Consider the following 27906-nt stretch of genomic DNA (forward strand, 5'->3'; position numbering starts at 1 on the left):
CAAAGTTCGTACTTGTAGTAGCCATTGAGATACAGAGTTTACAGCCCTGCGATGCTGCTTTGACTTGGTTAACGGAGAAAGAAATTAGGCTGAACTGCTGTCCTTCATCTGGCTCCTATTCATGCCAATTCGGTTCATGTTTTACCTTCTTTGTCCAAAATTCGCAACATGCCAGGAGAAATCATCGATAAACCAAACCCGGAGGCGCTTCCCTCTCATCTTCCGGACGCAGCGAACGAGCTCGGCGTAGCCTTGCAGACAGAACCCTTGGGGCAGACGACATGCAATGCCCTGGTTAAATTCCGCCGCGCTGCTGACTACATTGCTGCAGGTACAGCACACCCACCAGCTGCTGCAATATTTCCAAGGTGCTTATAGAATGTAGCGATGATTTTCCTGCTAGATAATGTATTGTTACAGCGGAAATTAACCCACGGCGATGTCAAACCTAGACTGTTAGGTGCGAGTCACCCCCCGCTGGAATACAAGAGCAATACTCGTGACTTGCTAACGCGATACCGACAAGGCCACTGGGGAACATGTCCAGGGCTGATACTGGTGTACTCCCATCTTAATCTGCTTATTAGCCGCCGTGGCCTGGACATGCTGTACGTTGTCGGTCCAGGCCACGGAGCGCCAGCTATCCTCTCCTCCCTGTGGCTGGAAGGTTCCCTAGAGAAATTCTATCCGGACTATGCACGCAATAACGAAGGGCTTAGGAATTTGATCTCGAATTTCAGTACCCCGTCGGGGTTCCCGAGGTGAGCTACAAAGAGCGTTTGCCCCTTTGTAAGTAAGCCATTTATTGAGCTCCGATTGACAACCCTGTTAGCCATGTCAACGCACAAACCCCGGGGGCTATCCACGAAGGAGGCGAACTCGGATATGCATTAGCCGTCTCCTTTGGTGCGGTGATGGACAATCCAAACCTAATTGTTGCTTGCATCGTGGGCGATGGAGAAGCAGAGACGGGCCCTACGGCTACGTTAGTTCTAGCCCACGACTCACTCACCACCCCAAGGCACCGCTAAAGCCAACTAATTAAATCTAGGTCCTGGCACGCAAACAAGTACATCGATCCCGCAGAATCTGGAGCTGTGTTACCGATCCTCCATGTCAACGGGTTCAAGATCAGCGAGCGAACAATCTTCGGCTGCATGGATGACAAGGAATTGGTTTCGCTCTTTGCCGGGTATGGTTACCAGGTGCGCATTGTGAGTCGCCTGGAGGAAATCGACTCCGACTTGCATACTTCCCTGAGTTGGGCCGTGGACGGGATCCACAAGATTCAGCAGGCAGCGCGATCTGGGAAGCCCATTTGGAAACCAAGATGGCCCCTGCTTGTTTTGCGTACACCAAAGGTATGGTATTCCTTATGTTCAGCCGTATGAAATCGCAACTGATAAATGCGTCAGGGCTGGACTGGGCCTAAACAGCTTCATGGCCAGTTTATTGAAGGATCGTTTCATTCCCACCAGGTCCCTCTTCCAGGTGCAAAGACTGATGCAGAGGCCCTCCAAGCCCTGGAAGACTGGCTCAAATCATACAGGCCTAGCGAGCTGTTTACCGAGACAGGAGATATTACAGACGAGATAAAGTCCGTAATACCAAATGACAACTGAAAAAAACTGGGCCAGCGTGTTGAAGCATGTGGAAGCTATACTCCCCCTCGGCTTCCGCCATGGAAGAAGTTCAGCGTAGGCAAAGGCGCCGAACAAGCTGCAACACAGAAGGCCGGGGAGCTTATTGACGAGGTTTTTCAGCTGAACCCACATATGGTGCGGTTATTCTCGCCTGATGAATTGGAAAGTAACAAATTAAGCGCTCCATTGGTCCACACGGTGCGGAACTTCCAGTGGGATCAGTTCTCTAATGCACAGGGAGGCCGTATCATTGAAGTACTAAGCGAGCATCTATGCCAGGGGTTTCTTCAAGGCTACACGCTCACTGGCCGGCTTGGTATATTCCCATCGTACGAGAGCTTCATGGGGATAATCCACACGATGATGGTGCAGTATGCGAAGTTCATGAAAACGGTAGGCTATTTTTTTTTTTTTTGCCCTGATATTCAGATCCACTAATAACCCTGCACACAGTCCAAAGAAACACCCTGGCGGGGCAATGTGGCAAGTATCAACTACATCGAAACAGGGACTTGGGTACGCCAGGAACACAACGGTTTTTCCCACCAGAACCCATCGTTCATTGGGGCAGTGCTAAACCTGAAGCCCACTGCTGCCCGCGTCTATTTACCGCCAGATGCCAACAGCTTCCTCTGCACATTGCACCACTGCTTGGGGTCAACCAATTATGTCAACCTTATCGTGGGCTCGAAGCACCCAACCCCCGTGTATTTGACGCCCGAACAAGCAGGGGCCCACTGCCGTGCCGGGGTGTCCGTGTGGAAATTCTGCAGTACTGACAATGGCTTGGATCCGGACGTTGTACTAGCAGGCATTGGGGTTGAGATGATGTTTGAAACTATCTGCGCCGCTGCCATTCTTCGCAAGCGCTGCCCAGAGCTTCGAGTGCGAGTCCTCAATGTCACCGATCTGATGATACTCAAAAAGGAGTGTGGCCATCCACACGCCCTGTCTGAAGAATCCTTTGAGAGCCTATTTACATACGACAAACCTATCCACTTCAACTACCATTCGTATCCAATTGAGCTGCAAGGGCTACTTTTTGGTCGACCGGGGCTCGACCGAATAACCACGGCTGGGTACATGGAAGAAGGAACCACCACGACACCGTTCGATATGATGCTTGTGAACCAAACGTCTCGGTTTCATGTTGCCCAGATGGCTGTCCAAGGAGCTGCGCGGCGAAATGAACAAGTCCGGCTCCGCCACCAGGAACTCTATGCTGAACTGAATATGAATATCTCGGAAACTAAGAGATACATCTTGAGAAATGGCACTGGTGAGTCTTTCCCCTCCTCCATTGACCCCTCGCAAGATGCGTGAAACAGATCTAATCATGGTCAGACCCCGATGATATGCACCTGATACCGCGATTTGGCCAAGCAGTCGGTGCTGAAAAGCACCGGTCGTGGGAGTAATTCTCTGCGGTTTTAGTACCATGTTGGATTGGGACTCTAAAAAAAAAGCAGGGTTGTCTTGGCAAGATAGTTCACAATACTACATGCGAATTGCATGAAAAGATAGAATTCCAAGCTTTTGTACTGTGTATCGCTTGCTCATGGTAAATCAGTGCCTGCCATCATGAAACCATACCGTACACCCGTGATGTCCGTTCCAGCCGACTACAACTTGGATGCTTCTGGTTCGCCAATCAAACCAAGAAAGCTTTGATGGACCTGGGCCGGTAAGTCACTGGCTTGCATACTGCGACCCTTAACTTTGTACGCCCTGCGCGAACAGTCTCTGGTGATCCCGCTCCCTGTCCATGCGACCAGCAAGCAGGATGTAGCCGACGACAGTCTCATTTCGGACTGCATTTCCCTTTCAATGTCCTCTTTACTCGATGCCTCCTCTTGCCCCTCATCCTTCTCCCCAGAGTCCCAAAGCCTGTCATGATACGCGGCACGCCAGCCCATCAGCGTGCCCAGCGTGCCCGTGAGCGTGTCACCCTGGCCGCCGCTGCGTTTCAAGCCCCCCTCAATATCCTGAACGAGACTTGCAGTCCCATTCGAAATCACGTCGTATGGGCCTTTCCGGACGATAGTTGCACCACCCAAAGCTTCAGCGACCTTTCTGCAAACTTCTGCCTCCATCGCGCGCTCGCCGGACACATTGCCGGAATTTTCGCTCCTGATCTTCTGGACGTCGACCCCCAGGGCCTCTGCAAGTCGCGCAAACTCGACCACGTTTGGGGTTAAAATGCACTCTCGATAACCCTTTACTAATTCTGGCGTTTTGTTGACCAGTTTGAGTGCATCTGCATCCAGCACCAACGGGATCGATCGTCCTCGCGCTTCCCGCATCACTTCAGAGACCACTTCCGACGTCACGGGGTCAGTCCCCAAGCCAGGCCCAACCACGAGGCAATGTAAACGTGATAGCATGCGGATAGTGGGATCTCCAAGTTCTTTGGCGTTAATGGAGCCTGGGTCCTGGACGGTGGCGCTGCTTGGAAGCAGAGGGTGCACCATCAGGTCGGGCGAGTAGGATTTTATAACCTGCAGGATCCGGTAAGCATGCGCAATTCCATCGAGCAGAACGTAGGCAAAAGGAAAGGATGGCTTTTTTCCACTTACTGAAGCCGCTGATTTCGCGCAGACGACATGGCTCTGCGTGCTGTTAGCGAACCATGTACACAAACCGAAAAATATACGCCCTATGGAAGGATATCAAACCATATCACATCCTAATCTGGGAGTTAGCAAGACGATGAATCCGGGTAGTCACAGACTATAACATACCCAAAGCGCCAGAAGCCATAGCAGAGAAAGTCGGTGCCCCGGTATAACTACGGTCGTTAGTTAGGTCTTTTCATAGACAACACAACACGCCCGAGAAACGGGAGACTCACTCGGTGCTGCCTCCGACTACGGCAACTCGTCCGTGTTGGCCTGCAGTAGCAATATGAGCGGCTGCTTGTGGACTGCTTCTTCCCAATTATCACTGTAATTTCAAAAGCCCGGCATACCTTTGTGGAACTTTTCCAATAATGGCGGCACTAATCTGCGGGTTTTGCCAAAAAGCACAGTTGGCTGCTGCGAAATATATTGCGAGTCCATCGTCGGGGTGTCCTTTGTATAGGCTGTGGTCGAAGTTGAAGAGAAGAACCATGATTAATGGAAGTATACCTGAACTGGCTGTAGACCTTGCATAAATAACGCAGAATCCAAGTACCCGTACGTATATGCGTGGGCCCCGCGGAGATGCCCGTGTCGGCCAGGTTGAGATCAGCTTTACGTGGCACGCAAAGCTTGGATTATGCTATATGTTAGCCACCAGTATTCGATTCCTGAGCCTACTGGGAATGCCATGGTTAAGAGTTACTAAGGGGCAAGTGCTTGTCTACAACTCTATGACGAGTTATGGCCGCCAAGTCGTCTCATATTACGCACTCGGGAAAAGCCACCGATGAAAATCATAAAAATCATACTGGCAGGCTACAGTCCAAACCTTCTCATTCCTATACAGTATGGCCCCTGAGGAATGGCCCGTTGATTGATAACCCGGCATTCCCACCGTGCGAGCCACAGAAATAGCCCAACCTGGGCCCATCGTCAACATGTCTCATGTTTATCACATCGCACTGTAATATATGCCATATAATCAGGACTATTATCAAAAGGAAATGTGTGAAATAATCAGGCAAACTCCGTGGTAAGAAGCCGCCTGTAGGTTCACGCGGTTGGTCGTGTTGCAACGATGCTGTATATCCCAAGCTTGTTCTTCGCTACCGCATCCGCCCCATTACGAGTCAGCTCATGGAGTTCACTGATCGGGCCGGGGACGTCGTCGCCCGGAAAGTTTTGCTCGATGTTCAGCTGGACCACTTTGAACCAGTGGATCACTTCGGCGGCTGATGGTAGCAGCCGTATATCCTGCAGAACCAGCCCATTGCGTATCAGAACGCTGGTGTAGTAGCCGACTGTCTTTCTGTTGCCAACCGCGACCCTATCTCGGGTGTCTGGGATGTGCGACTTATATTTTGCCAAGTTGTCTGTTCTGTAGAGCGCGTCGGAGATGAGCAAAACCCCGCCGGGCGCCAGCCTTGGGACGACTCTGGCCACCGAGTCTTCAAAGGTTTGATTGAGGAAATGGGTATAGACCCCACGCACAACGACCAAGTCGTAAGCTGTGGCTGGGTCAGGGAGCAGATCAACATCCTGGCCGTTGCAGTTGTACAGATTGATTCTGTCAGACAGATTCGCTGGTAGACGGTCGACGAAGTAGTCAAGTTGGGTCTGGCTGATATTGATGCCGTCGATGCACGGGCATTCGGGGAACCGTATGGCGAGGTGCTCGGTGATAGAGCCCCAGCCGCAGCCCAGATCCATGATTCGATTCAATGGCGGTCGATTGAGTCCCCAAAGGCCAGCAATTTCCAGCTGGCGATCAAAGTACCGAAGCTCAGAAAGACCAACCGGCCCTGGCTTTGGCCCAGCAGCAAGTTCTGCCTCGTCAAACGAGCCAAATTGGAAGCCCAACCCTTCATTGCCCAGGGCCTTCTCCCACTGCTCACCCGGAACTTCATATGTTTTCACCACCTTGGCTTGGTACGGGTCTTTGCGGTGGCTCTGGATGAACCTAACAACCTTGCGTGAAGTCGTGGTGGACAGCCCCATTACATCCTCGATTCTTTCATCTCCGGCCCTCAAGAGAGGAATGCGATGATGGGTAGCCAGGGATCTCCATCCAATCATTTTCTGCGCCAGCGGTGTCATGCTATCAATGATCGCCCGTGGCACATGGTGATGAGACTCCATGGGAGTGAAGCAGCCGGGGTGTATTGAGATGAACATTCCACGGCGATTCCCTGCAGATCTATTCTCACCTGCTCCGTGGAAAAGTCCGCCAACAAATATCATCGCATCTCCAGGCTGGAGAAGCATCGGGATGGCTTCCTCGGGAGATGGTCGGGGACGCGCCGTGTCCCAGAGGTGGCTCCCAGGCACGACAACGGTGGCACCGTTGTCTTCACGGAACTCGGTGAGGGCAACGATGATGTTCACCATAAGCTCCGGATCGTCCGGCCGGCGGAACTTGCTCACTCGATACAGCCTGTCGTCCTTGTGTATACCTTGTGCCTTCTCCCCTGGTTCAAGGTGGAGGACTGACCCCCTGTTCATCCAATAATCGCCGAATTCGGCGCGGAACATCGTCTCGAGGACGGAATGCATCCACCTGTGGTTGAGTACATCGCGGCGGAACGTCTCGGAGGTTTCAACCAGATTGGCTACTTGCTTGGTTTTGGGGCCTATGAGTCTTTGGTATATGTCGGCGTCGGCATTGGGGCCGGCGGGGAACTTGGTGACAGCCTCATCGATCTCGCTCTGGAACTTTTGGACTACCTCGTGGTCGAGGAAGCCCTGCACCTTCAAGACTCCGTCTTGTTTGATGATGCGGACAGCTTCATCTGGTGAGGCAAGAAGATCAATCTTCTGGAAGTGGGGAGGAGACGTATCCGGTGGGCCTGTCATGGTCAAGGAGATATAGTAAGAGAGACGTATAAGACGTGAAGAAGTATAAGACGTATAATAGGACAGGTTCGTGGAAGGAGAGGTTGAGACTATCAAGCACGACCTCCGGATGTCTGACTGACTTAGTAGTTTATCAAGATACACCCTATCTTGGTGGCTTGCGCTGCTTTGCATTGGTGTTACAGCATAAAGTCAAAACATTCTGCAAGAATCTCGTGCCCGCTCAGCCGATGATTCAAGACTGCAGCCATCAGACCTGGGAGTCGCGGCTGATTGGGAATTACCACCGCCGCCGCACTTTGGCTTTGCCTATCATTAACTAGATTAGATGGTCAATAAGCGAGATGTGGCATGCAGAAGCAAGGAAAACGAGATCTTCTACGCCATTTGTGCATTGTGTCTCACAATCGGTGCATTATGCATGGAAGAGATGGCCAATCGTTGAAACAGGACGGTGTATGGAGAGTTACATCTGCACGGGAATCTGTGGTTTCAGCTGAGCAGGATGCACAAGTCACAAAGCGATATGGCATCATGCTCGAGGCCTATGGCTGATTTAAACTTTTCCCCGGGATACAATTGCCATGTTAGTATTCCCAGGTCGTACAAGAAATTGCCTGGGCCGTAGCATGTTGCGTATGCGTGTCCGATACTCACTCTTCTTTGCTAATGTACATGCACTTTTTTTACTGCTCGTTTAAAGTTGCACGTCTTTGATCATCCACTGGAAACCAATAAATAACTCGGAACATTCGTAAGATAAGTAAAACCGCAAGTCTTCTTTCGGTTGTTCCCACTTTCAGCCCTAATAACTTTGACCGAACGACAACAATTTATCAAACAATGATGGAGACCCATCATTCCATGGGACCTTCCCCCGTACAATCTCAATATGTAGAGCCCAATATTGAAGGGGCCCTGAACTTGCGCGACTTCGGGGGGTATCCAAGTAATGTGCGTCAGGGCGCAATGACTCGCAGGGGGTTTATTTATCGGTCTGGGCATCTTTCACACATCACCAGCAAAGGCTGGGACAAGATGCGAGAACAGCTTCGCATATCCACTATTTTCCGCCTGACGGACTCAAACGAAGCCAGCACGCTGTATGGTGATATCCAATCCGAGAAAATCAAGAATTTCCACCTCGTCCATCTCCCGTTCCACCAAGAAGGATTCGACAAGACAAGCATCTTCACGAAATATAGCCGGCATGTATCCGAGGGTCATAGTGTCTGGCAATGCGCTTTGATTTAAACCACACAGGTTTCTAATGTGTTCCATAGGTCGTTGCCCAAGGATACTTGACCCTACTTCGAGAGAGCCCTGCCATTTTTCGAAACGTATTGCTGTGGATCCGCGGCTACCCTGACGAGGTATATATTATTCACTGCCCCATGGGCAAGGACCGCACAGGCGTTGTCTTTGCGCTTCTTCTATGGCTTGCGGGAGTGTCTGAAGAGATTGTATCGACAGAGTATAGCCTCAGTGAAGACGCTCTACAGTGCCTATTCCCAAGCATCCTTCGGCTTGTGCAAGAGACAGCGCCATGCGGTACCAGGGGGGATGAGTGTCAGAGAATAGCGCAGGAGGCCATCAAAGCAAGGTGAAATAAGACAATCTTCTAAAAATTTATTGTGGCGCGCGCAGGAAGGCCACAATGCTTCTCGCAATGAAGATGGTAAAAGCGGAATTTGGTGGCGTCATGGAGTACACCAAAGAGCATTGTGGTCTGTCTACAAAAGACATTCACGTTGTTCAGCAAAAATTGATTCATTAAACAGCTGAGCTGGGTACCTGGCTATCCAATGTGCACCTATTATTAGGCTACACATATATTATCAGGGGTTCTGGCTTGGCTGGACTATAGATGATCTGCTCCAATTTACCTCAATTCATTCTTATCACTCCTCTTCATTTATTACCGCAGAACCAACTGAATAAAATAAGTAATAACAAAATAACCTAGAAACCAACAGACAATTGTGGTCAATGGGGCTGACAAGGAGGTGGGGGAGAAGAACCAGCTATTGTATGTTTGTGTTTTGTTTAGAAACTGTACCATTCAAGGGCTTGAAGGATATATATATTTAAATATCTCCACACCTGTAGAATAGATCCCCATGGCATATATATATTATATCATCAGGCTGTGCTGTGATATTACTAGCTGACTTTAAGCTTAAATAGCAGGCCCAACTTAATCCTATCAAGTCCCTATTCGATTAATATTAATGGGCTCCCTTTGGGTGTTCCCCGAGTCGTGTTGCCTGCTAGAAATGCTGGGATAGCTTCATCCCTTGCAAGATTGATCGCCAGGGCCTCGCGGAGCTTCCCCCGAGATCTCAAGATAGATTTAGAAACTATAAAGCCTAGTAACTTTAGTGATGAGTGCAAAAGCTGTGAGGGCTTAAAAATTAAATTCGATTCCATAACTATAGGAAAAATTAATCTAGATATGATCCCAGCAGCCTAAATACCCATTTTTGTGCCAACAGCAGCAACTTCTCGATTGCCTGGATTTAATTAGCTTATCACCTCCACAATAATCGCATCGTTGCCTACCATTAAACGGGGGTCAGGATGAATTCCTCTTCGGGATCCAGGGCGAATTCAGCAAGTTGCAGCTCCTCACCGACAACGCGCACGAAATACCCAGAGCTTTTTGCAACAAGTTGATAGCCCTCCTCTGTGACTTGCTCAAGGGAGTAAACCTCTTCCTTGTCCCCGGAAACGCAGGTAGTGCCTAGCTCTTCACCACAGTTGAGATAGCCACCACTGAGGTTTTGGATCAGAAAGTCGCGTTGGCTGTCGGTGTTTGTGAAGTCCCAGGTTTGGTAAGGGTGGCCGGTTTTTGGAGCGAACTCTACAGGCTCGTCGGCACCCACGTCAGTCAGGACTTGAGTATCTGATAGAGCAGCCGATCCGATGGTATAGGTGCCACTTGTGAGGGCGAAAGCAGACTGGCAAAGGGCCGCAAGGGCGCCAAGAACAAGAGTGGTCTTCATATTGAATGAGAAGCTAAACGACGGAACTGGCTGTTGAAGGATGAAGCTACAGCTATGAGATTCATTGAATTTATATGTTTCTGTGGGCCATTCTCCTGGTAAATGAAGGCCTCCAATGATCACCACTCGTACATACACTATCGATTGCGGCGATCTGATATAGCCAAGGGGTGAACAAGCTCCCTCCTTGCGTCATCATTCCTCCAAAGCGTCCATCCCCTCATTCAGTATTTCAGTCGCATTGTAATCTGAGGGCACCGTCCACTAGGAGGTGATCTTGTTCCTTCGTCTTGTGGATTCCTCGCATCTACCCGGACAACCTCGCTTTGACAAAGAATGCGCTGGTCCACACTTCAAGTAGGGCAATTACTCTTTCCATGAGATGGTCCCTGAGGATCGACATTGGAGGAAGAATATTACCACTCCTTGCATTGAGCTATTCCAGTATCACTGCAACCGGGAGATCAATATCCACCTACGCACCTAAATCGCCGGACTTCGGAGTAATTCAGCACTGCAACACCACGGTACACGCAGGAATTTGAGGCGAAGAAATATGCACACCTAAAGAGCTTGCAGCAGACGATATTCCTGTACTCTCAACCAAACTCTCTTTCAGCCAGCCACCTTTTCAGGCCATGGTTGGGCCAGATCCATTGCGTCCGCTGACCCTTGCTGGCACGAGGCAAGAGGCATATCTGGAGGAAATTGGAGAGAACCGATCGAGTTGGTCGAAGAGCGGAGCTTGAGACTATCGAAGACCATTCGACCATAAAAGCCACTAGCGGTATTAGGCTATCTGCAATCGGCTTATTAGTCTTTATAGATCGTGGTTTCTATGACCCGGGGGTTGACCAATCCCAATGGAAATAGTTACTTAACTTGTAGGTGGCTTACCAATCCTGAGTTTTACGGCTGCGATTTCAACGGTAGAGGCAGGGTTTGAATATATGATCTGGTTTTTTGGATGACAAGCCCGGGCGCATAACCTATGTAAAGATCTCTACTAAATCGACTTGGAAAATGGCGCATGGATTCTCATTAAACCCTACTATGGAAGGCCTATTTACACCCCTACATTGCTACGCTAGTAATTGGCGAGCTTTCCTTGTGTGGCTGGATATATATACCCAGTATCGCACCGTCCAGTAAGCTTTTAAGAAGGCCTTCAGAACCCGCCCACTGACATGATTAACTCGTCGATTATGTATGATTGATTTACGTATTGAATGTTAAAGCAAGGGATTCATAACGAAGGTATCTCGAACTGGAGCTATAAAATATACCCGCCATCATCCCTCACACAGACACCATTACAACGGCGCATCTCACCCCCTAATAGACAGGCATAAACATATGTACGTAAACATCAAGAAACAACGTCATTATAGCACGGGAACCGAAACACAAAATGTCACAGGTTCACACCATCACATCATAATTCAACTCAACCCAGTTCCACAGACCAGAACAGACCAGAGTCTGCCGGTAGGTAGTAGAGAGAGTGGCTTAAAAGACAACACCGTACGCCGCGTATCCAAGCGCAGCATACATCAGCAGCGAAGAGTCAAGCTGGGTAGCGGCATCAGAGGGTGTCTCATCGGCACCGCCAGACTCGGTAGCGCTGGGGTTTTCGTCGCCGGAGGTCGAAGTGGGCTCATCGGACTCGGAGGTGGAGCTGTGGGGAAGTGTATCAGATTGAGTTATCCTATATTTAGCTTGCTTGCAGGGGACATACGTTTCAGAGTCACCACCGTCATCCGTCGAGGTGGAATCGTCGCCGTCGTCAGACGAGGTGGTCTCGGGGTCGTCGGCGGACGAGGTTGGGGTTGTCTCGGGTGTCGACGAAGTGCCTGGGTCTTCGGTGGGAGACTCTGTAGGAGACTCAGTCTCAGTTGGGGACTCGGTGGGCTCGGCCGAGCTGTCGGTGTCTGTCTCGGTCTGTGTGGGATCGAGGGCGCTGGTGGACTCGGTTGGGACCTCGGTGGGAAGGCTGATGTCGTCGGTGGTGGTGGTCTCCTCCTGAGCGAGCACGGGGGCAACGCTGGCGAGGGCTGCGAGGAGAATAGCTGGACGCATGATGGGTATAGTATATAAGTATGGAGTTGAAGCTGAAGGGTGGATGTATAGGATGGAAGCAGGTACAGATGACGGAGAAGATGCGAGATCGAGAGAGGAGAGGAAAGAGGCCTCTTTATAAACCGTCAGACAGACTCGTCATCAGCAACCGCCCAGACGCACGTCGATGCTGGAGTAGTTCTCTTATTCGCGGTCCTACACAGCCATCGCAAGGCTGGCCCTTGGCATGCAGCATGGCAGCAGCTCACTGCCCCATTCGCGATGCACCCGGGGTTCCTGTTCGTCGCTACTCAGGGCTTGCCCTTGGCATCATCATTGGGCGTCCGACAGGATGAACCCCGCTCGAGGCTGTGACGCGATCGGCGCGAGTGTCTTTGTCTTTATGGATCGTGGATCAGGATGTTGCTGCCTGCGGATCTGCGGATATCGGCACGACCTGACTGAAACTGGCTCGTTTTCTTTTTCTCCATAGAAGGAAACACGGTTTTGGAAATAATATGCAGAGAAACCCCGTCAGGTCTCTGTACCGCGTCTCGAGTAAAGAGACGGCTGATTGCGTGTTTGCTGATGAAACGACACAGCCCGCTGACAAGGCCCGTGAGCTGGCGCAGTCAGCATGAGAGGAAGGAAAAAAGGAAAGCAGATGCGGGATATTCCGTGCTTGGCAGTGATGTCTTGGTCGAATGCTGCTGACTTGTTGGGCTGTTGTTGCTATATCAAGCCTTGTATAGACCAGGATGACCAGGTACTGTATGTGACGCACCATATTGGCTGTTGGATGTGCTACCCCTGGACGGCCTCACCTTGATGAGTGTCAAAAGTGGACTGCTTCTATTTTTCTCTTTCCAGCTATATACTCATCCCACCTCACTCTTCTCACCAGTATGACCATCCAAACCCTCCTTACTCGTCCGCGTCACAGCCAACACAGCCGGAACCGCAACCACCAAAGCGCCCATACAAAGCCCCCAGTCCATCGCGAACTGCGTCATGGCCGGCTTCTCCAACGCATTGATCCTCCAAGCCATCGCACCGCCTGTACTCTGGAACGTCTTATAAGCACCAACCAGCACCGCCACAATCGCCGGGTCATTCGACCGCGCCCCCATAAGCCAGTAGCAATATGACTGCCAAAAGGCATCAAACGCACCGTAGAATATATACAAGAATATCGGGCCCGTCGAAACTGATCCAGCCGTGTAATCTATATCCTGTTTAATACCGCTGGACATGCGTGCAGTACTCCATCTCTGGAACGCGTATCCGCCGCCCCAGATACCCATCCCTGTGATGAACAGGAAGACCCAACCAGCCTTTGCGCGCGCGGGACGGGTGAGTGTTGGGATATCCAGAATCAGACCCATGATTAGCCCTCCCAGCATCTGGGCGATCCAGTATAGAGCGCTGTTTAGGGAGCGCGTGCGGATGTTGAAGGTCATCCCGTTGACGATGTTCTGCTGGTATGAGTAGAAGACGTTTGCGCAGAAGAAGAGGGGGAGCATGCAGAGGACGCGCCAGTCGAGGATTGTATGGATTGCGAGACGGACGGTTTTCTTCCAATTTGTCGCGGATTCGGTTTCTCTCTCATCTCTGTGTTGCTGATGTTGTTGTAGTTCGTCAAGACGAACAGAGGAGGGAGGACAGATCAAAATCCCAAGGATCCAGCCTACAGCCATGAGAATCAACAAGGCGATATAGGTCCCATCAGAAACAGTCCCGCTCACGGAATGATAATTCAGTCCGAAACTCGCCAGTGAGCCTACGCCGCCGCCTAAATTGAATATAATCCAGAACGCGGCAATCGCTCTCCCCTTCTGAGACTCGTGCACGTACGTCGTCATGATTGCGCCCTGCGATACCCAGAGGAATGAAGCTCCCACACCGAGAATCGCACCGGAGGCGATCACGAACGCCCCATTTTGGGTGCGGTTGAAGCAGAGAAGACTCCCCGCGTACAGCGGGTATGTCCACCCTCCCAGCAGGAGGCAGATTCGGGGCCCGACGCGGTCGAATATGGGACCGACGATGAAGAGAGCTGTACCGGCTGTTGCTGAGAGAAGGGCTACGGTTGCGTTTGCGGCGACTGTTGGGTCGACTTGGCCGGAGCCTCCGAGGCCAGTTAGGGCATTGTACATCTGGGAAGTTAGACGGTGTGGAATAGTCAGTAGAGTAGAAACGTACTCCAGGACAGCAGAAGCAGATGAAGCTGATCAGGAGGATCTGGAACCAGGGGTGGGTGTATGCTCGATATACAACCGAGTGCTCTGGTGCAGCCCTGCCATCTTCTACTTGCCTATGAATCTGCATCTCGAATTGGATACACTATAGAAATGAAAACAGTGGATAGGACTGGATACCCACGTTTATAAACACATCGGTACCACCTCCTGTCGCGTGGCCTGTTCATGTCTGGTTCGACGAATACGAGCTGCACAGTCGCGATAATTTGTCCGATCGCCAGCACAATACGACGTTGGAGAAGAACAATGTAACATTTGGAGAGTAACCTTATTGCGGGGTCTCCTATAATCGACTCGAACAGCTTCATATACATGGAATACTTGCACCTGAACAAGGACTCATATGCAGACAAATCTATACAATGGACCTCAACACCCTCTCCCACCTCCAAACAGAGGCCTCAAATCCTCAAACCAGACACATCGACCAACTCTCCACACTCGACATGTGCACCCTGATCAATAATGAGGATCACCGCGTAGCCGCCAGTCTCGTCCCATGTCTCCCCCATATCGCAGCCGCAATCGACGCCTTAACCCCCCGCGTCCGAAATGGCGGGCGAGTCATCTATGTAGGCGCAGGAACCAGTGGCCGGTCAGTCAATCACTCCATAAAACCTCACCATGCACCCCCCTTCATATACGAGTCAGTAATAATATAATACCAGCAAAAACCAGACTTGGTATCCTAGACGCATCCGAAATCCCACCAACATTCGCCGCGCCCCCAGGACAATTCCTCGGCCTCATCGCAGGCGGAGACGCCGCGATCCGTCGCGCACAGGAAGGGGCAGNAGATAGTATTCCGCTTGGCGAAGCCGATATGGCCAGTTTGGATCTCAATCCCGAGAGTGACAGTGTAATCGGGATCGCAGCGAGCGGGCGCACGCCGTACGTTCTAGGCTGCATATCCTTCGCAAAGCGCATCATCGGATGTGTAACTATCGGCGTTGTATGCGCGGACCCCTCTGCGCTTGGTGCATCTGGGGATGTCGACTTCCTTATTGCGCCTTTACCGGGGCCAGAGGTTGTCAGTGGGAGTACGAGGTTGAAGGCTGGGACTGCGACGAAGCTTGTGCTTAATATGCTGAGTACGGGGACGATGATTCGGGTTGGGAAGACGTTTGGGAATACGGTAACCCCTTTTCCTCTATTATCTAGTTACATAGTGGGATAGAACTGATTAATGTGGTAGATGGTTGATCTCGTCGCATCGAATGCGAAACTGCGTCAACGGTCGCGAAACATTATCCGACGGTGTAATGCCGGTTATGCGTCCGTCTCGAATGCGGATATTGATGCGCTTTTAAGTCGGTGTAATGGGAATGTGAAACTCGCCTTGCTTGTCGCAGAGACTGGACGGTCTGTGGAACAATGCCAGCGGGAGTTAGAGACTTGTGGTCTGCAGCTGTCAAAGGCTTTAGCACGCGTCAAACCATCTACTATAGGATCGAAATACGGCAAAGGACATGAGAAAAGGCTTTTTCTATGCGTCGACGGAGGCGGGACGAAATGCGCTGCGGTTGTTGCAGACCATACTGGTGCTGTTCTTGGTCGTGGAGAGGCTGGACCGTGCAATATGTGCGTTTTACCCTTTCTATAAGAATTTACTGCAAACTAACAATCATCAGAACCGATGGTACATGTCTCGACTCTGCAATTACGACCCTAAGCACAGCGGTTGAACGTGCCCTGCAAAACGCGCAGGTATCAACCACAACCCAGCCCATTCTCTCAGTCTTTGAGTACGCATGGATTGGACTGGCTGGGATGGACAGACCACGACTACATAATAAAGTTGAATCCAAAATCACAGCAGCACTAGGCCATCCATCCGGAATTCTGCGGCTATCAAATGACGTGGACCTACTCTCAGCCGTGATGGTTCGCCATCGTGATATATCTTCTGCGATAGTGCTCATCGCCGGTACAGGGAGTGTTGCAATGCGATATAGCAGAGACTCAGGCATGACGCCGACGAGAACTGCTCGATCAGGAGGCTGGGGACATCTCCTGGGTGATGAGGGTGGTGGATACTCCATTGGATTAGAGGCAGTGAAGCATACCTTGACACTATGCGAAGAAATCAAGCTCGGTTTACGGCCTGATAGTTTGGAATTCGGGCAGCTTGAACGGGCGGTTCTGCAACATTTTGGTCTCTCGGGCTCAAGAGATACAGACCTTTTGAGCGAGGTCTTATCAGGCCAGGACGGGAAAACCGTCAAGATGCGCATTGCAGCAGTTGCTCAGATTGTGCTGGACTTAGCCACTCAAGATACTACAGCGATGAGAATTGCATCCTCACAGGCAAGGACACTGGTTGATACGGTCCTGGGACGGTTGATAGATCCCAGATCGTCCACTGCTGTTGAGCCCGAGAAGGAAGGCCTGGTCCTTTCTGGTGGTGTTCTCAGGCACGAGACGTATCGACGACTAGTTCTTAACACATTGACTGGTAAAGGAGTCGAATTTGCGTATGTTGAGGTAGTTGCAGATGCTGGTGCGGTTGGCGCGCAGTCTCTTGCCTCGCCTGAAGGAATGTGCTGAATAATAGATGGTAACTATATAGAGGGATATATTTAATATATTAAACTAGAAATAGAGTCCTCTACATTACTTAGTTGCTCCTGTCACAACAGACCAAAACGGCAAAATCGCAATTTCTTCGACTTCGGTCTTGAAAAATATGCCAGGGCAGCAGAGCCTTGGTACTCTACACAGTAGGCGAAACCTCGCGGAATATACCAAGACCCACCACGATGGCAAGAAGCAGAACTCGAGATACAGGAAACGGAGAAGCTGAACGGCGGATCAGGCCAAGGTATCGTGAGCCTACGGTCGCTATGCAGGAGTGATCCAAGGAAGCAACAGAAAGATTGGTGGAGGCTGTCGACAGGACGGTGCAGTATCTCGAGGAAAGGTATCCTCACATTCTGATCATCCTGCGTACCCTTGCCCATATGTTGGAGAGTATAGGGGGGGGTTGAAAGGCTAAAGCTCCGATGCGGGGATGTGCAGAGCTCCGAGGAAAGGCATTTGATTCAGATCACCCACATACCATGTCCTCCTTTAACATCCTTAGGGAGTGGACGGCGGACTCTGGCATCGTGAATTCATAAGGCGTTATCACTGTCTTTCTCTTAGTACAGAGTACTTCTTCAGTCAGACAAGAGCAGGTCAGCGGGTTGCGAAATAACATGCCGCAGCTGGTGATACGAAGAACGTTGAAAATGGTCTAGACTTTCAACGGGCAGTGGAGAGCAGTGCAGCTGTCGCCATTCAGTACTCCTAGGAGTAGGGATATTCGGTCGATCGTCTTCTCCAAAGTTAGGGTCCAGTCTCCTTGCAACTACAATCACCCAAGATGCGTTTGAGCTGGTCTACGTGTCCATGGGTCAATCTTCTCTGGTGGGAGGATGCAATACCTTAGACTGTTATTATTAGAAATATTCCGACCTTGGATAGTTTGTTTCGAGAAGATGAAATGTAGATATAAATTCCGTGACATTGGGGTTGCTGCTATACGAGTCCGGGACACATCTCCGAGCTGCACCAATGCATCTGTAATTAAACACAATTGCCCATTGTATGCTATCGCGCCTGCATTTGAAGCAGCTGCAGCATACCTGTCAAGTGTCAAATCAAGAAATTGTGGGTGGAATCAGCCATTGACAGCCCTCTCTAGCCGAGGAGCACGGGTACAACTTGTCTCTCCACGAAGATCTTACTCTATAAAGCGCACAACAACGGACAGAGCCCGGAAAAAGCTAATTCCTTCGCAGTTCGCTTGCCATGGAAATCCTCGGGACCTTGGAATAACACTGGAACAGCGCGATCAGTGCGCAAGAGGGCACGCCACAAGTCCCATCGGGGTCCGCATCCTGCGCCGTTACTTGTCACTAATCGCACTGGCTGCGGATCGCGCACGCCGCACGGATGGAGAGCGGTACTTGTTGCGTGTGTGGCGTCAGGCTGGTCATTAAGTAATGACAGTACTCTTAGACTCTGGTCGCAACTCTGCTCGAGGGCGAAAACTGCAAGTCAGGTCCAGGCCAGGGGCGTGGCGTCGTGATATCACTGGTAACCCAATCACCGATATTTGACTCCCCTTTGGTAACGAGTAAGGAGGAACGACCAGACTGGTCCCGTCGAGGCAGCCAATAACTATACGGGAACTGAAACTGAAAAATCTGAGCTCCTGGGGAATAGCGGGTCGTGGTGCAGTGTATATCGCGCCACCGTGGGCCGGTGGGGTAGGGCTGTGGAGCGCTGCCTAGCATTGCCAAATTATATCAAATAATTGTCCCAATCGCACTCGCTCGCAGTGTGTCATAGGCCGCGCGGTGATGCTTACTCAAAGCAGAGAGCCGATCTCAGCTGGGTCGTTCGCTGGCCAAGGTCAAGATCTGATCGTGCCCCTAATCTATCGAATCCTCCCACTTTAGTTTCAGTTTCCTGTTTCCAGTTTCACCCTACCCTGGAGTCTGTATAGACGCACTGCAGCCCAGCCCATGGACGAAAAAGACCACGACAAAAAGGAGCATTCCAGCTCCGATGGCACCTACGTCGGCGAGCCCAGCGTCTCGCCCAGCAGCCACCTCAAGGTCGACACCAACGTCAACGATGTCGAGCCAGGCCCGATGAGCACGGCCTCGTCGCGGCGAGAACAGGCCACCCGCTTCGACGACGACCTGCAGCTCATGCAAGCCGAGCGTGTGGTGTCTCAGTCGACGCAAGCCCAGAGCCAGCACGGGGCCACCTCAATGGACCGATCGCGATCGCACCGCAGCCACGTCGACGAGTTCGACGAGGCCACGAACCCGCTGCACGAGAAAACGGCCGTGTACACGCCTCCTGAAAGCCCCCGGACGAAGCTCTCCGCGTTCGTGAAGAAGGTGCACGAGTCCAGCTTCATCGTGCGCTACCTGACCTACATCGTCCCCGTCGTCCTGCTCCTCCTGATCCCGCTGCTGGTCGGCGCGCTGGAATACACCGACACCGACGTCGGCGGCGTCCAATTGATGTGGTTCGCGATCTGGCTGGAGATTGTGTGGCTGACGCTGTGGGCTGCGCGGCTGGTGGGCAAGTGTATCCCGCCGGTGGTGAGCATCGTGGCCAGCATCTTCACCAACAACGCGAAGAAGTGGCGCGACATGGCCAAGCAGCTGGAGGTGCACTTTGTGCTGTTCTTCTGGTGGCTTGCAGTCGAGATCTCCTTCCTGCCGACGATGAAGAACCACCATGTGGACGGGGACAAGCGCACGCGCGGCTGGGAGGGGACGCTGAACAAGCTCATCATCGTGGGCCTGGTCTGGACGGTCCTCAACCTCGTTGAAAAGTTCCTTATCCAGCTCATTGCGATGAGCTTCCACCGGCGGACGTACGACTCACGCATCCAGATCAACAAGTTCCAGATCGGCAGCTTGTCGAAGCTGTATCAGTTCTCGCGGTCTCGCATCACCGAGGAAGACGAGGCATTCGAGCAGAACAACGACAACGAGAAGACGCCGGACAATCCCAGGAACCCGCTGCAGTATGCCACCAAGGCCGGCCGCGTTGCGCAAAAGGCCGCGAAGACCGTCGGCAACAAGGTCGGCGATGTTGCTGGGGGCGTCGTTGCAGACTTCACGGGCAAGAAGGGGAAGAGCAGCAGTGATCCACACCAGGTCATTCTGGCCCTGCTGCGGTCGCCCTCGGGCTCCCAGGTGCTTGCCCGTCGTCTGTACCGGACATTCGTGCGAGACGGTTTTGACACGGTCTTCTCAGGCGACCTGAAGGAGGCATTCGACGACAACGAGGAGGCGGAGGCTGCGTTCTCCATGTTCGACCGCGACATGAACGGCGACATCTCCATGGAAGAGCTCGAGGCTGTTTGTGTTGATATCGGCCGTGAGCGCAAGTCCATCACTGCCTCGCTGAAGGATCTGGACTCGGTCGTGTCGAAACTGGACCAAGTGTTCATGTTCTTCGTCTTCATCATCATCGTCATCGTCTTTCTTACCCTGATATCAACCTCCGCAGCAGGAGTCTTGACCTCTGCAGGCTCGACCATCCTCGCCCTCTCCTGGATGTTCTCAACGACCGCCACCGAGTTCCTGCAGTCCATCATCTTCGTCTTTGTCAAGCACCCCTTCGACGTCGGCGACCGCGTCACCATCTACGGCAACGCCGGCGACAACGGCCTCGGCGACGACTACTTCGTTAAGGAGATCGCCCTGCTCTACACCGAGTTCAAAAAGATGCAAGGCCACATCGTGCAGGCCCCGAATAGCGTCCTCAACAACCTCTTCATCCTGAACCAGCGCCGCACGGGTCCATTGGCCGAAGCCCTGCCCATCGTCATCAAATACGGAACAACAGTCGACCAAATGGAACGTCTCCGCCAGCGCCTGGTTGAGTTCGTGCGCAGCGAGAAGAGAGACTTCCAGAACATGATCCTCACTGAACTCCGCGAGGTCACGGAGAATCTATCACTCACCCTGAACGTCGTCTTCTTCTATAAATCCAACTGGCAGAACGAGTTACTCCGTCTGCAGCGCCGCAACAAATTCATCTGCATGCTCATGGTCGCACTCCAGGAAATCGGTATCGAGGGTCCTCGCATGAATCTCCAGGGTTACACCACCAGCACGCCGTTCCACGTCGCCTACTCTGGTGCACCCCCCGGTGGTGCTCCCCCGCCAACCTACCAAGACCATGATCAGGACCGTTCAGCAACAACCGGAGAAGAGCATACCGGTGCTGGATCGGAAGTCCGCATCGACGAATCCCAGACCATCCCCGAGAACAGCGGCACCAGCAGCGGCGTCCAACCCCGCCCCTCCATCCTCCGCCGCGGCATGGACACCGCGGCAGCCCGATCCCGCGGCGAGCCCATCAGCAGGAATAAGCATGTCGACTTCTCGCTCGGCATGTCGGATATCTCCTCGAACGATATCATGGGCGATGTCTTCGAGGACCGGGGCAGTACCTCGGGGCATGTGGACGAGGTCGTGCGCAATGCGAACAAGCAGGCTGCGGACCGCCGCATGCAGGAGATTGCAGAGGAAGAGCGCCATTCTACCCAGGAGGCCAGGTCTTCTGCTGATGGGCGCAGTGTGCGCAGTGGGACGTCTTCTGCGAGACATCGGTTTGGGAGGAGGAGGGGGAGTGTTAGTCGCGAGCGTGGAGGGGATATAGAAGCTGGGTCTGCGAGGAGTGTACGGGAGTAAAATACTTATATTTTATAATGGGGAGCTGCATTTTTCTTTTTTTTTTTTTCTATATATCCATGAAATATACATTCATCCAGTTTCACTTATATTGACGAAACACCTGTTTATTCTAGTATGTAGATTAGGATTGTAGCTTTTCTTGGAAACTCGGAAACTTCTCTAGGTAACCATGGGCTATAACTAGAGACCACTAAGGTGACAAGGTGCTAAGGTAGATACTACGCCGAAAACAAGATCCAAATCCATGATTTTCATAGGGTGTCCATGCAAGGTCGTTGCGTAACTTCATGTTAATCATGGCTAGTTCCCTTCCCCAGTTCTTCTGAATCATCCAAGTTGGAATCGGTCAGGCTTTTGGACATCCAACTGAGGAGGCATTTGAATAAGAGCCGGGCGGTCCTTTAGAAATCCCCTGAGCTCGATATCAAATGAATCCACCCAGTCATCATCGGTGAACCTAGGTGTCCAACCCAGGACATATCCTAGTTCCGCCTTCATGAGAGAACTAGACCGCTCTGTTAGACCGTGCTCATTGGACCGAATCAAAAGAAGGAGAGAACTTACTTGGCACCATATGAAAGTTCCCCAACCAGACGGTTCCCGTTGGTAAAGCCCTTGGCTACTTCGTCCAGAGAAGCCTCCGTAACAGTGGGAGAGGGAATAAGACCCATCTTGTAGCCGGCGTCTGCTAGACGTTGGGAGAATTCTCGATGTGTAAATCGGCCGGTCTCGACAAAGTACACGCCCTGTTCTCCGGATGGAATTTTCTTCCCTTCATGAATGTTCTTACAGAGACACACGATGAAACTGCTGATGTCTTTGACATGCACACGCCCCCATTGAGTGTTGCCGTTCCCTAGGACTAAGCAAGACCGCGTGTTAAGCATGTTGTTGATCATAGCCGGCAGCTGCGTCGTGTACCGTTTGAACTTTCCGCTGCCAATTCCGAAGATTGTAGGGGCCATGACAATGTGAGTCTGCACGTCGAGCTGCTGGCCAGTCTCAACGACGACGGTATCCGCTGTACGCTGTATCCATTTCTCGATTGATTCCCGGTACTTCAAGTAGTGGTAGATGCTTTCCTGGTCAGATAGGATTCTTGTCTCAACGTAACCCTGTGTTATGGGTCGATCACTGATGTTGGAAGCGCCGGTGACGTGGATATAATGGACCGGGCTGCCGAGTTTGGCGCGCCTCGCTCTGAGGCCTTTCATCAACCTCACTGCTGCATGGCTATAACCGCCCCCTCCGGCATGTATAATAACTAGTCCTCTGCATTAGTACATTGAAGATCTAACCTCTGAAAAGTGAGCATAGCTTACTGTCGAACCCTTCAGCCAATGCTTCCAACCTCTCTTCGTCTTCGAAGCCCGAGCATACGACGGCATTTGCCCCTTGTGCTTGGATGACTTGCGCATCAGATTCATTCCGAACGAGTCCGGAAATTTCACAGTCGCGTAGCCATGGCTCAGAGCCCTCTAGTAGAGAAGTCAGGGTTGTGCCACCGCTTGGGACAACGGAAGTTAGCAGAAATAGATGAGAAATGCGACCCGGCCCATCACATACATATATCCAGTGGCACCGGTAACCAGGATTGTCTTGCGTGTCATATTTCCAGCTCTGGCCTTACGTCTGAAAGAGAGCTATAAGTGATGTGCTTGACAGGATACAGAGGCTACCAGGCACTTTCTAGGAGTATTTATAGACATGTCTCGCAGGAACTGATTGAGCTCATCCGCCCTGATAAGAATTGATGGTNTAACAGGCGCCGGGGCTATTCGTCTCCGAAACTACGTTAATATATATGTCGGCTACGGATGAGCTTGTTCCGGACACCATGTCTGATATATTAATATGGAGTGTGGAGAGCCAAGTATGAGTTTGAGTCATGATTTCCAACGATAACATTTATCCTGAATCAAGCGATTCTGCAGGATGTTGTATTTAGTGGACAGTTTTTTCAGCCTTAAATCCTCGGGTGGAGTTAGTTACTTCGTTTAGGCTCTATTCCCATCCACAGGCTACAAACCAAATCAGACTAGATCACTAATTTGATCTAGTCCGTATATTGTTTGTCCACCTGTCAATCGGATCCTGGCGTTTCCGGGCTTCCGGCGTCTAAAACGACCTTCCGAGCTTCCGGATCCAGCTACACTCAAAGCTTCCCCACACAATCATCACCTATTACACAGTATACTATGACCATTTTTGATATAGTCACCGAGGTTCTACCCAAGATCGGAGATCTCGCACGTTAAGCTGAACCCGAAATACAGCGCTCCATTCAGTTGAGATACTTCGGGCACTCGTGAATGTCAATATAACTCTACTTTTTAGAGCCCTGCTCTGTGGCAACAGTGTCCAAAATGTCATCCCTCTCCACTTCTGCTATGGGCTTACACAGCAGCATTAACGCGGGATTTTGTATCACCGATAAGGTGTGTACCCTTGTACCACGTAGCTTCCCATAGTACACCACTATATCAATCTTTCTTAATTGGCCCCCAAGCAAAGCCACGCCAACGTTGGGGCAGTGCTAGCCGGATTACATCATGTCCATAACAGCAAGACGAGTCTACACCATGTACACCATCTTCACACGCAGGTCTTGCAATGACTTTACTCTCCCTTCTGTGCGCTGAAAACTGGTGGTGGGACTCGGGCGCGGAGAGCTATATCCGGTTTCACGAGGACGGCACCGGCGAGGTGAGTCTTGCAGTGTCATACTATACCAGTCTTCGCTGATGTCCCAAGCTGGTCGCTCGCTGTGAGCTCTGCCTGTTCATCGCCGCCCATTTCAACTGGAAATCGGACGAGCCAGATTCTTTGACCAAGGAAATTGACACTGCGACTTCTTGGCTGCATACCTGGCAGCCACGAGATCTCGCCCAAATCAACATCGAAATGACACTCACAACCCGCCGCGTTCAACTGGGCAATATGGACATGCGGAAATGGAAGATAAACGAGGACATACTTACCACCGAAGCATTCATCCCCAAGAAACTCACGCTGCGGCTGCAGAAGGGCAAATTCATGACGATCACAGATGCTCGATTCGTTAGTGAGCTTCCATGCTATCCAGTCTTCCACTATCGTCTTTTCTGCGACCCTTCGCCGTTTCCAGAACAGGATATGTGGAAGGATGCTGGTGGAGCGCCGGAAAGCATTCGGTTTTGGGAGTGGAGGCAGTTCCAGTCTCATCAGCGGTCGGTTCAATGGCAAATGACTCTCGGGGGGAAGATATTTAATACATGCAAAAGAGCGATCGGATTGGATTGATTGAACTTTGGCTGCGCTTGAACAGTCTTCATTCGTTATTATTGGTGTATCCTGTTCTATCCTATAGCCGGTGCACTGACACTGAATTACCATCCCGGCTGCTGATATCGACGAGGACCATTCAAAGATAGTGATTTATACTGGAATTCGACAAAATAGCTGTACAGTCTAGAGTCATTATACGTATAATTACAACCCATCGAAGTCCAAGTCAATACGCACCCTCAGAAGCCCCCCGGAACTGAACAACAGGCCCCTCCCCAGCCATAACCGACCACGCCTTCGTGCTATACTCACATTCCTGCCCTGGACCCCTTCCAGAACAGCACGAAGCCCCGGGTGCCAGACGCAGGTCATACAGAAATAAAGTCCTTGCAAGCATCACATTCAGTTCCAACCACCCCAATCTCCAGCCAACACATTTCCTCGGCCCAATCCCAAAAGGCGCGAATGCTTGATGTCCCCGGTTGACACTCTCCTCACTAACCCCAGTGTCTGGGTCTACTAACCACCGCTCAGGACGGAAACTATTAGGCTGGTAGAAGTACTCCGGGTTTCGCTGCATGGTGTACAGCGATGTGCCCACAATGGTCCCTTCCGGGATATATTGGCCATCAACGAGTGTCAAACCGCCCTTTTCAACGCTTCTGAGAGATGCCAGGGGTACGGCAGGGGCTAATCGCAGAGCCTCATTTATACAAGCCTGCAGGAACTTGCAGTCGTTTATCTGGGTGATCCGTTGGATTTCGTCTGCGGTTTTAAATGTACTCCGGACTTCGGAAATCGCACGGGTAAGGGCAGCTGGGTTATGCAGGAGGTAGAATATAGCAGCGGACATTGTTGTTGATGTGGTATCAGCACCTGTCATTTTGTCATTTCTATCAACTAACCTGAGGCTAGAATTGGGGTACATACCCGCGGTGAGCAGCAGCATTGACTCGATCCAGAGATCCTTCGTCCTGTATTTTAGACCGCGTTTGTGATCCTGTGCTTCCATCAGGATATCAAAGAGATCTCGATTCGTCTCGTTCTTCCCTCGAGCCACACGATCCTTGACTCTATTATACGTGTAGGTGCCGGTGCGGATGATGTTCCGATACACAGCAGGGAGAAAAATCTGGTCGAGTTTCCACTCGTACATTTTAGGCTGCGTGAGCGACTACATTCATCAGTTTAAATGTTCATAAGTGACTACTGTAGAGGCGAGAAAAAGGGAGGAAGTCGAGCCATACCATCGAGCTTCGCCGCGACATTTCCGTGTACGCATCGGAAATCCACCGCATCCCTGGTGTCTGTAACATGTCCAGCCCCTTTCCATATACGATGTCACTGATGACATCAAAGGCTAGTCGTTCGCAAAGCAGCGCCATATCTTGCGAGGGACCCCAAGCCTCCCCGTCCTGCTTGTCGTGCTTGTCCTCTGGTGAAGGTACTGCTACCTCATCCGACACTCGCAGACGGGCAGTAAAACGCTGGACATTCGCAAGGATCCGGCCCTCCACCTGCTGTAACCCGCGATCTGAAAAGACAGGCCCGATGGCCCGGCGCTTGAATGCATGGATCGTCTTATCGACCGTGCTGAGAATGTTTCCGCTGCGACGGCTGGGACTGAATGCCACCCATGCATCGGGCTTTCGCACATTTGCTCCTACCGAGTATATCCCCGCCATCGCGGATGGGTTGTTGAAGTACAGAGTATTGGGGCCAGCGCGGATTGTGTCTCCTGTGTGGAGTCAGAACTTCACTTCTCTTCCTTTTTTCAAGAGAGTGTGCTTAGCAGAGCGTAAGTACCATATTGAGCATGCCATTCCTGATGCGTTACATGCATATCACCCCTCCATATGTAGAACGCGGCATACCAGTTGGTAATAGCGGCCAATTTCGGGCCGGGATATCTGGCCAGTGGATGCAGTGTTAGACGATATATTGATAATATTATCAGCTACTCATTCTGTCAGCCAAGGCAATATCGCGACAGTAGCGGTACAAAGACACAACATACATAGGATATTGTCGCTACAGCCGTAGCAACGACAAGTACACCCATTTTGGTTACACCAAGTAGCCTGTTTAGATAATTTATCCCTAGAAAAAACAGGAAAGGAGCAGCCGCGTAGATGTTTAAATGAACAAGGCCCGAAGATTCTCGGTAATAAGGTATATACACAAAGCTGGCGGGGCGTCGCTTTATTATTATTTTAGAACACCGGCCACGCGCCTCTGACAAAGGAGGGAAAGGGCTCGGTTTCGTCTGAATCAGACGAATCTAATCTATGCCAATGAGCCGCGGTGCAGCTACATCAGCCTTAACCATGAGTCGGAAGATACTTGGGGGCGCTGAGCCAACAACTGCGCCGCCCCCTCCGCCCCCTCCGCTCCCCATGCATGTCCTTGAGTAATTCCACGTGGGCACTACTATTCACTGGCTCATAAAGATACGTAGCAAGCTGCCCATGTACTGACTTGAGTAGTATAGCTGTTAAAATGCGCTGCGTTGCGGCCATGACGATATCGTCACCGGCGCCTAGGGCTGTCACGTATTATTGTTGGCCATGTTTCTGCACCACATGAATGGCAGCGCACTGCCGTTGCTATTATAAGACACTTGCTAGTAATCTAGCCTAAGACGCAACAAGCCAATATAAAACCGGAGCGCAGCCACCAACGAGATTGAGCCACGCGGTTTACCACGTTCACCACCGTGAGATTTCTTGGCTAACGGCGCATAATGCTTCCAGATCGGGATGCGAGACGTCAATAATACGTCCACTGCATAACTGCCCGACGCGGCTGGCATGAGTTCGAGGCTATGACGGTGTCAGATGGGTACTGCTAGCTACAGGTCCAATTACAATATGCGCTATGCTCGCAAGTACGGTTGAAACGCGGCTGTGTCGCCATACTCTGGCTTCTATTGTCTATCTAGTATGGCCCCACTTGATAAAGCCTGCGGTGTCAAGATTTATCCA

The 27906-nt window shown here is 51.4% G+C and overlaps 12 protein-coding genes across 12 annotated transcripts; 5 read left to right on the forward strand and 7 right to left on the reverse strand.

The window, feature by feature from the left end:
* Positions 1-168: 168 nt before the first annotated feature.
* Positions 169-3061, forward strand: ASPSYDRAFT_94298 (phosphoketolase family protein; the record flags this gene model as incomplete). The annotated part of the gene is made up of 8 exons (XM_040852953.1): positions 169-331; positions 386-761; positions 833-985; positions 1052-1361; positions 1416-1597; positions 1658-2036; positions 2097-2922; positions 2988-3061. The coding sequence occupies 8 exons, from the start codon at positions 169-171 to the stop codon at positions 3059-3061; spliced, it is 2463 nt and encodes an 820-aa protein (XP_040697608.1).
* A 54-nt stretch (positions 3062-3115) lies between these two features.
* Positions 3116-4853, reverse strand: ASPSYDRAFT_502781 (ATP-dependent (S)-NAD(P)H-hydrate dehydratase). The gene is made up of 6 exons (XM_040848034.1): positions 4612-4853; positions 4495-4534; positions 4385-4431; positions 4319-4329; positions 4220-4252; positions 3116-4141 (listed from the first exon to the last, which is right to left on the reverse strand). Exons 1-6 carry the CDS (start codon positions 4700-4702, stop codon positions 3266-3268), a joined length of 1098 nt encoding a protein of 365 aa, XP_040697609.1. The 5' UTR covers positions 4703-4853; the 3' UTR covers positions 3116-3265.
* Positions 4854-6310: 1457 nt separating this feature from the next.
* On the reverse strand, positions 6311-7117 carry ftmF (2-oxoglutarate dependent dioxygenase ftmF; the record flags this gene model as incomplete). The annotated part of the gene is made up of 1 exon (XM_040843054.1): positions 6311-7117. A coding segment is annotated over one exon (807 nt), but the record flags the coding sequence as incomplete, so codon positions are not given.
* An 864-nt stretch (positions 7118-7981) lies between these two features.
* Positions 7982-8894, forward strand: ASPSYDRAFT_161507 (tyrosine-protein phosphatase; the record flags this gene model as incomplete). The annotated part of the gene is made up of 3 exons (XM_040842997.1): positions 7982-8347; positions 8401-8720; positions 8765-8894. The coding sequence occupies 3 exons, from the start codon at positions 7982-7984 to the stop codon at positions 8892-8894; spliced, it is 816 nt and encodes a 271-aa protein (XP_040697611.1).
* Positions 8895-9516: 622 nt separating this feature from the next.
* On the reverse strand, positions 9517-10174 carry ASPSYDRAFT_72625 (uncharacterized protein). Its single transcript, XM_040850667.1, has 2 exons — positions 9680-10174; positions 9517-9630 (listed from the first exon to the last, which is right to left on the reverse strand). The coding sequence occupies exon 1, from the start codon at positions 10120-10122 to the stop codon at positions 9682-9684; it is 441 nt and encodes a 146-aa protein (XP_040697612.1). The 5' UTR covers positions 10123-10174; the 3' UTR covers positions 9517-9630; positions 9680-9681.
* A 1457-nt stretch (positions 10175-11631) lies between these two features.
* Positions 11632-12201, reverse strand: ASPSYDRAFT_36041 (uncharacterized protein; the record flags this gene model as incomplete). Its single annotated transcript, XM_040845387.1, has 1 exon — positions 11632-12201. One exon carries the CDS (start codon positions 12199-12201, stop codon positions 11632-11634), a length of 570 nt encoding a protein of 189 aa, XP_040697613.1.
* A 646-nt stretch (positions 12202-12847) lies between these two features.
* ASPSYDRAFT_50556 (putative MFS transporter) lies at positions 12848-14577 on the reverse strand. Its single transcript, XM_040848105.1, has one exon. The coding sequence runs from the start codon at positions 14334-14336 to the stop codon at positions 13059-13061; it is 1278 nt and encodes a 425-aa protein (XP_040697614.1). The 5' UTR covers positions 14337-14577; the 3' UTR covers positions 12848-13058.
* A 226-nt stretch (positions 14578-14803) lies between these two features.
* ASPSYDRAFT_36043 (putative glucokinase regulator family protein) lies at positions 14804-16988 on the forward strand (the record flags this gene model as incomplete). Its single annotated transcript, XM_040845388.1, has 4 exons — positions 14804-15036; positions 15120-15576; positions 15637-16022; positions 16073-16988. 4 exons carry the CDS (start codon positions 14804-14806, stop codon positions 16986-16988), a joined length of 1992 nt encoding a protein of 663 aa, XP_040697615.1.
* Positions 16989-18900: 1912 nt separating this feature from the next.
* Positions 18901-21880, forward strand: ASPSYDRAFT_50559 (uncharacterized protein). Its single transcript, XM_040848106.1, has one exon. The coding sequence runs from the start codon at positions 18953-18955 to the stop codon at positions 21650-21652; it is 2700 nt and encodes an 899-aa protein (XP_040697616.1). The 5' UTR covers positions 18901-18952; the 3' UTR covers positions 21653-21880.
* Positions 21881-21982: 102 nt separating this feature from the next.
* Positions 21983-23265, reverse strand: ASPSYDRAFT_94307 (NAD-dependent epimerase/dehydratase family protein; the record flags this gene model as incomplete). Its single annotated transcript, XM_040852954.1, has 4 exons — positions 21983-22160; positions 22220-22919; positions 22978-23162; positions 23222-23265. The coding sequence occupies 4 exons, from the start codon at positions 23263-23265 to the stop codon at positions 21983-21985; spliced, it is 1107 nt and encodes a 368-aa protein (XP_040697617.1).
* A 697-nt stretch (positions 23266-23962) lies between these two features.
* Positions 23963-25130, forward strand: ASPSYDRAFT_50561 (uncharacterized protein). The gene is made up of 2 exons (XM_040848107.1): positions 23963-24361; positions 24410-25130. Exons 1-2 carry the CDS (start codon positions 24269-24271, stop codon positions 24935-24937), a joined length of 621 nt encoding a protein of 206 aa, XP_040697618.1. The 5' UTR covers positions 23963-24268; the 3' UTR covers positions 24938-25130.
* ASPSYDRAFT_50563 (cytochrome P450) lies at positions 25078-27068 on the reverse strand. The gene is made up of 5 exons (XM_040848108.1): positions 26940-27068; positions 26729-26879; positions 26170-26660; positions 25853-26096; positions 25078-25798 (listed from the first exon to the last, which is right to left on the reverse strand). Exons 1-5 carry the CDS (start codon positions 26982-26984, stop codon positions 25149-25151), a joined length of 1581 nt encoding a protein of 526 aa, XP_040697619.1. The 5' UTR covers positions 26985-27068; the 3' UTR covers positions 25078-25148.
* Between the last annotated feature and the right edge of the window lie 838 nt (positions 27069-27906).

This window comes from Aspergillus sydowii (genome assembly GCF_001890705.1).
Source record: "Aspergillus sydowii CBS 593.65 unplaced genomic scaffold ASPSYscaffold_15, whole genome shotgun sequence".
NCBI lineage: Eukaryota > Fungi > Ascomycota > Eurotiomycetes > Eurotiales > Aspergillaceae > Aspergillus > Aspergillus sydowii.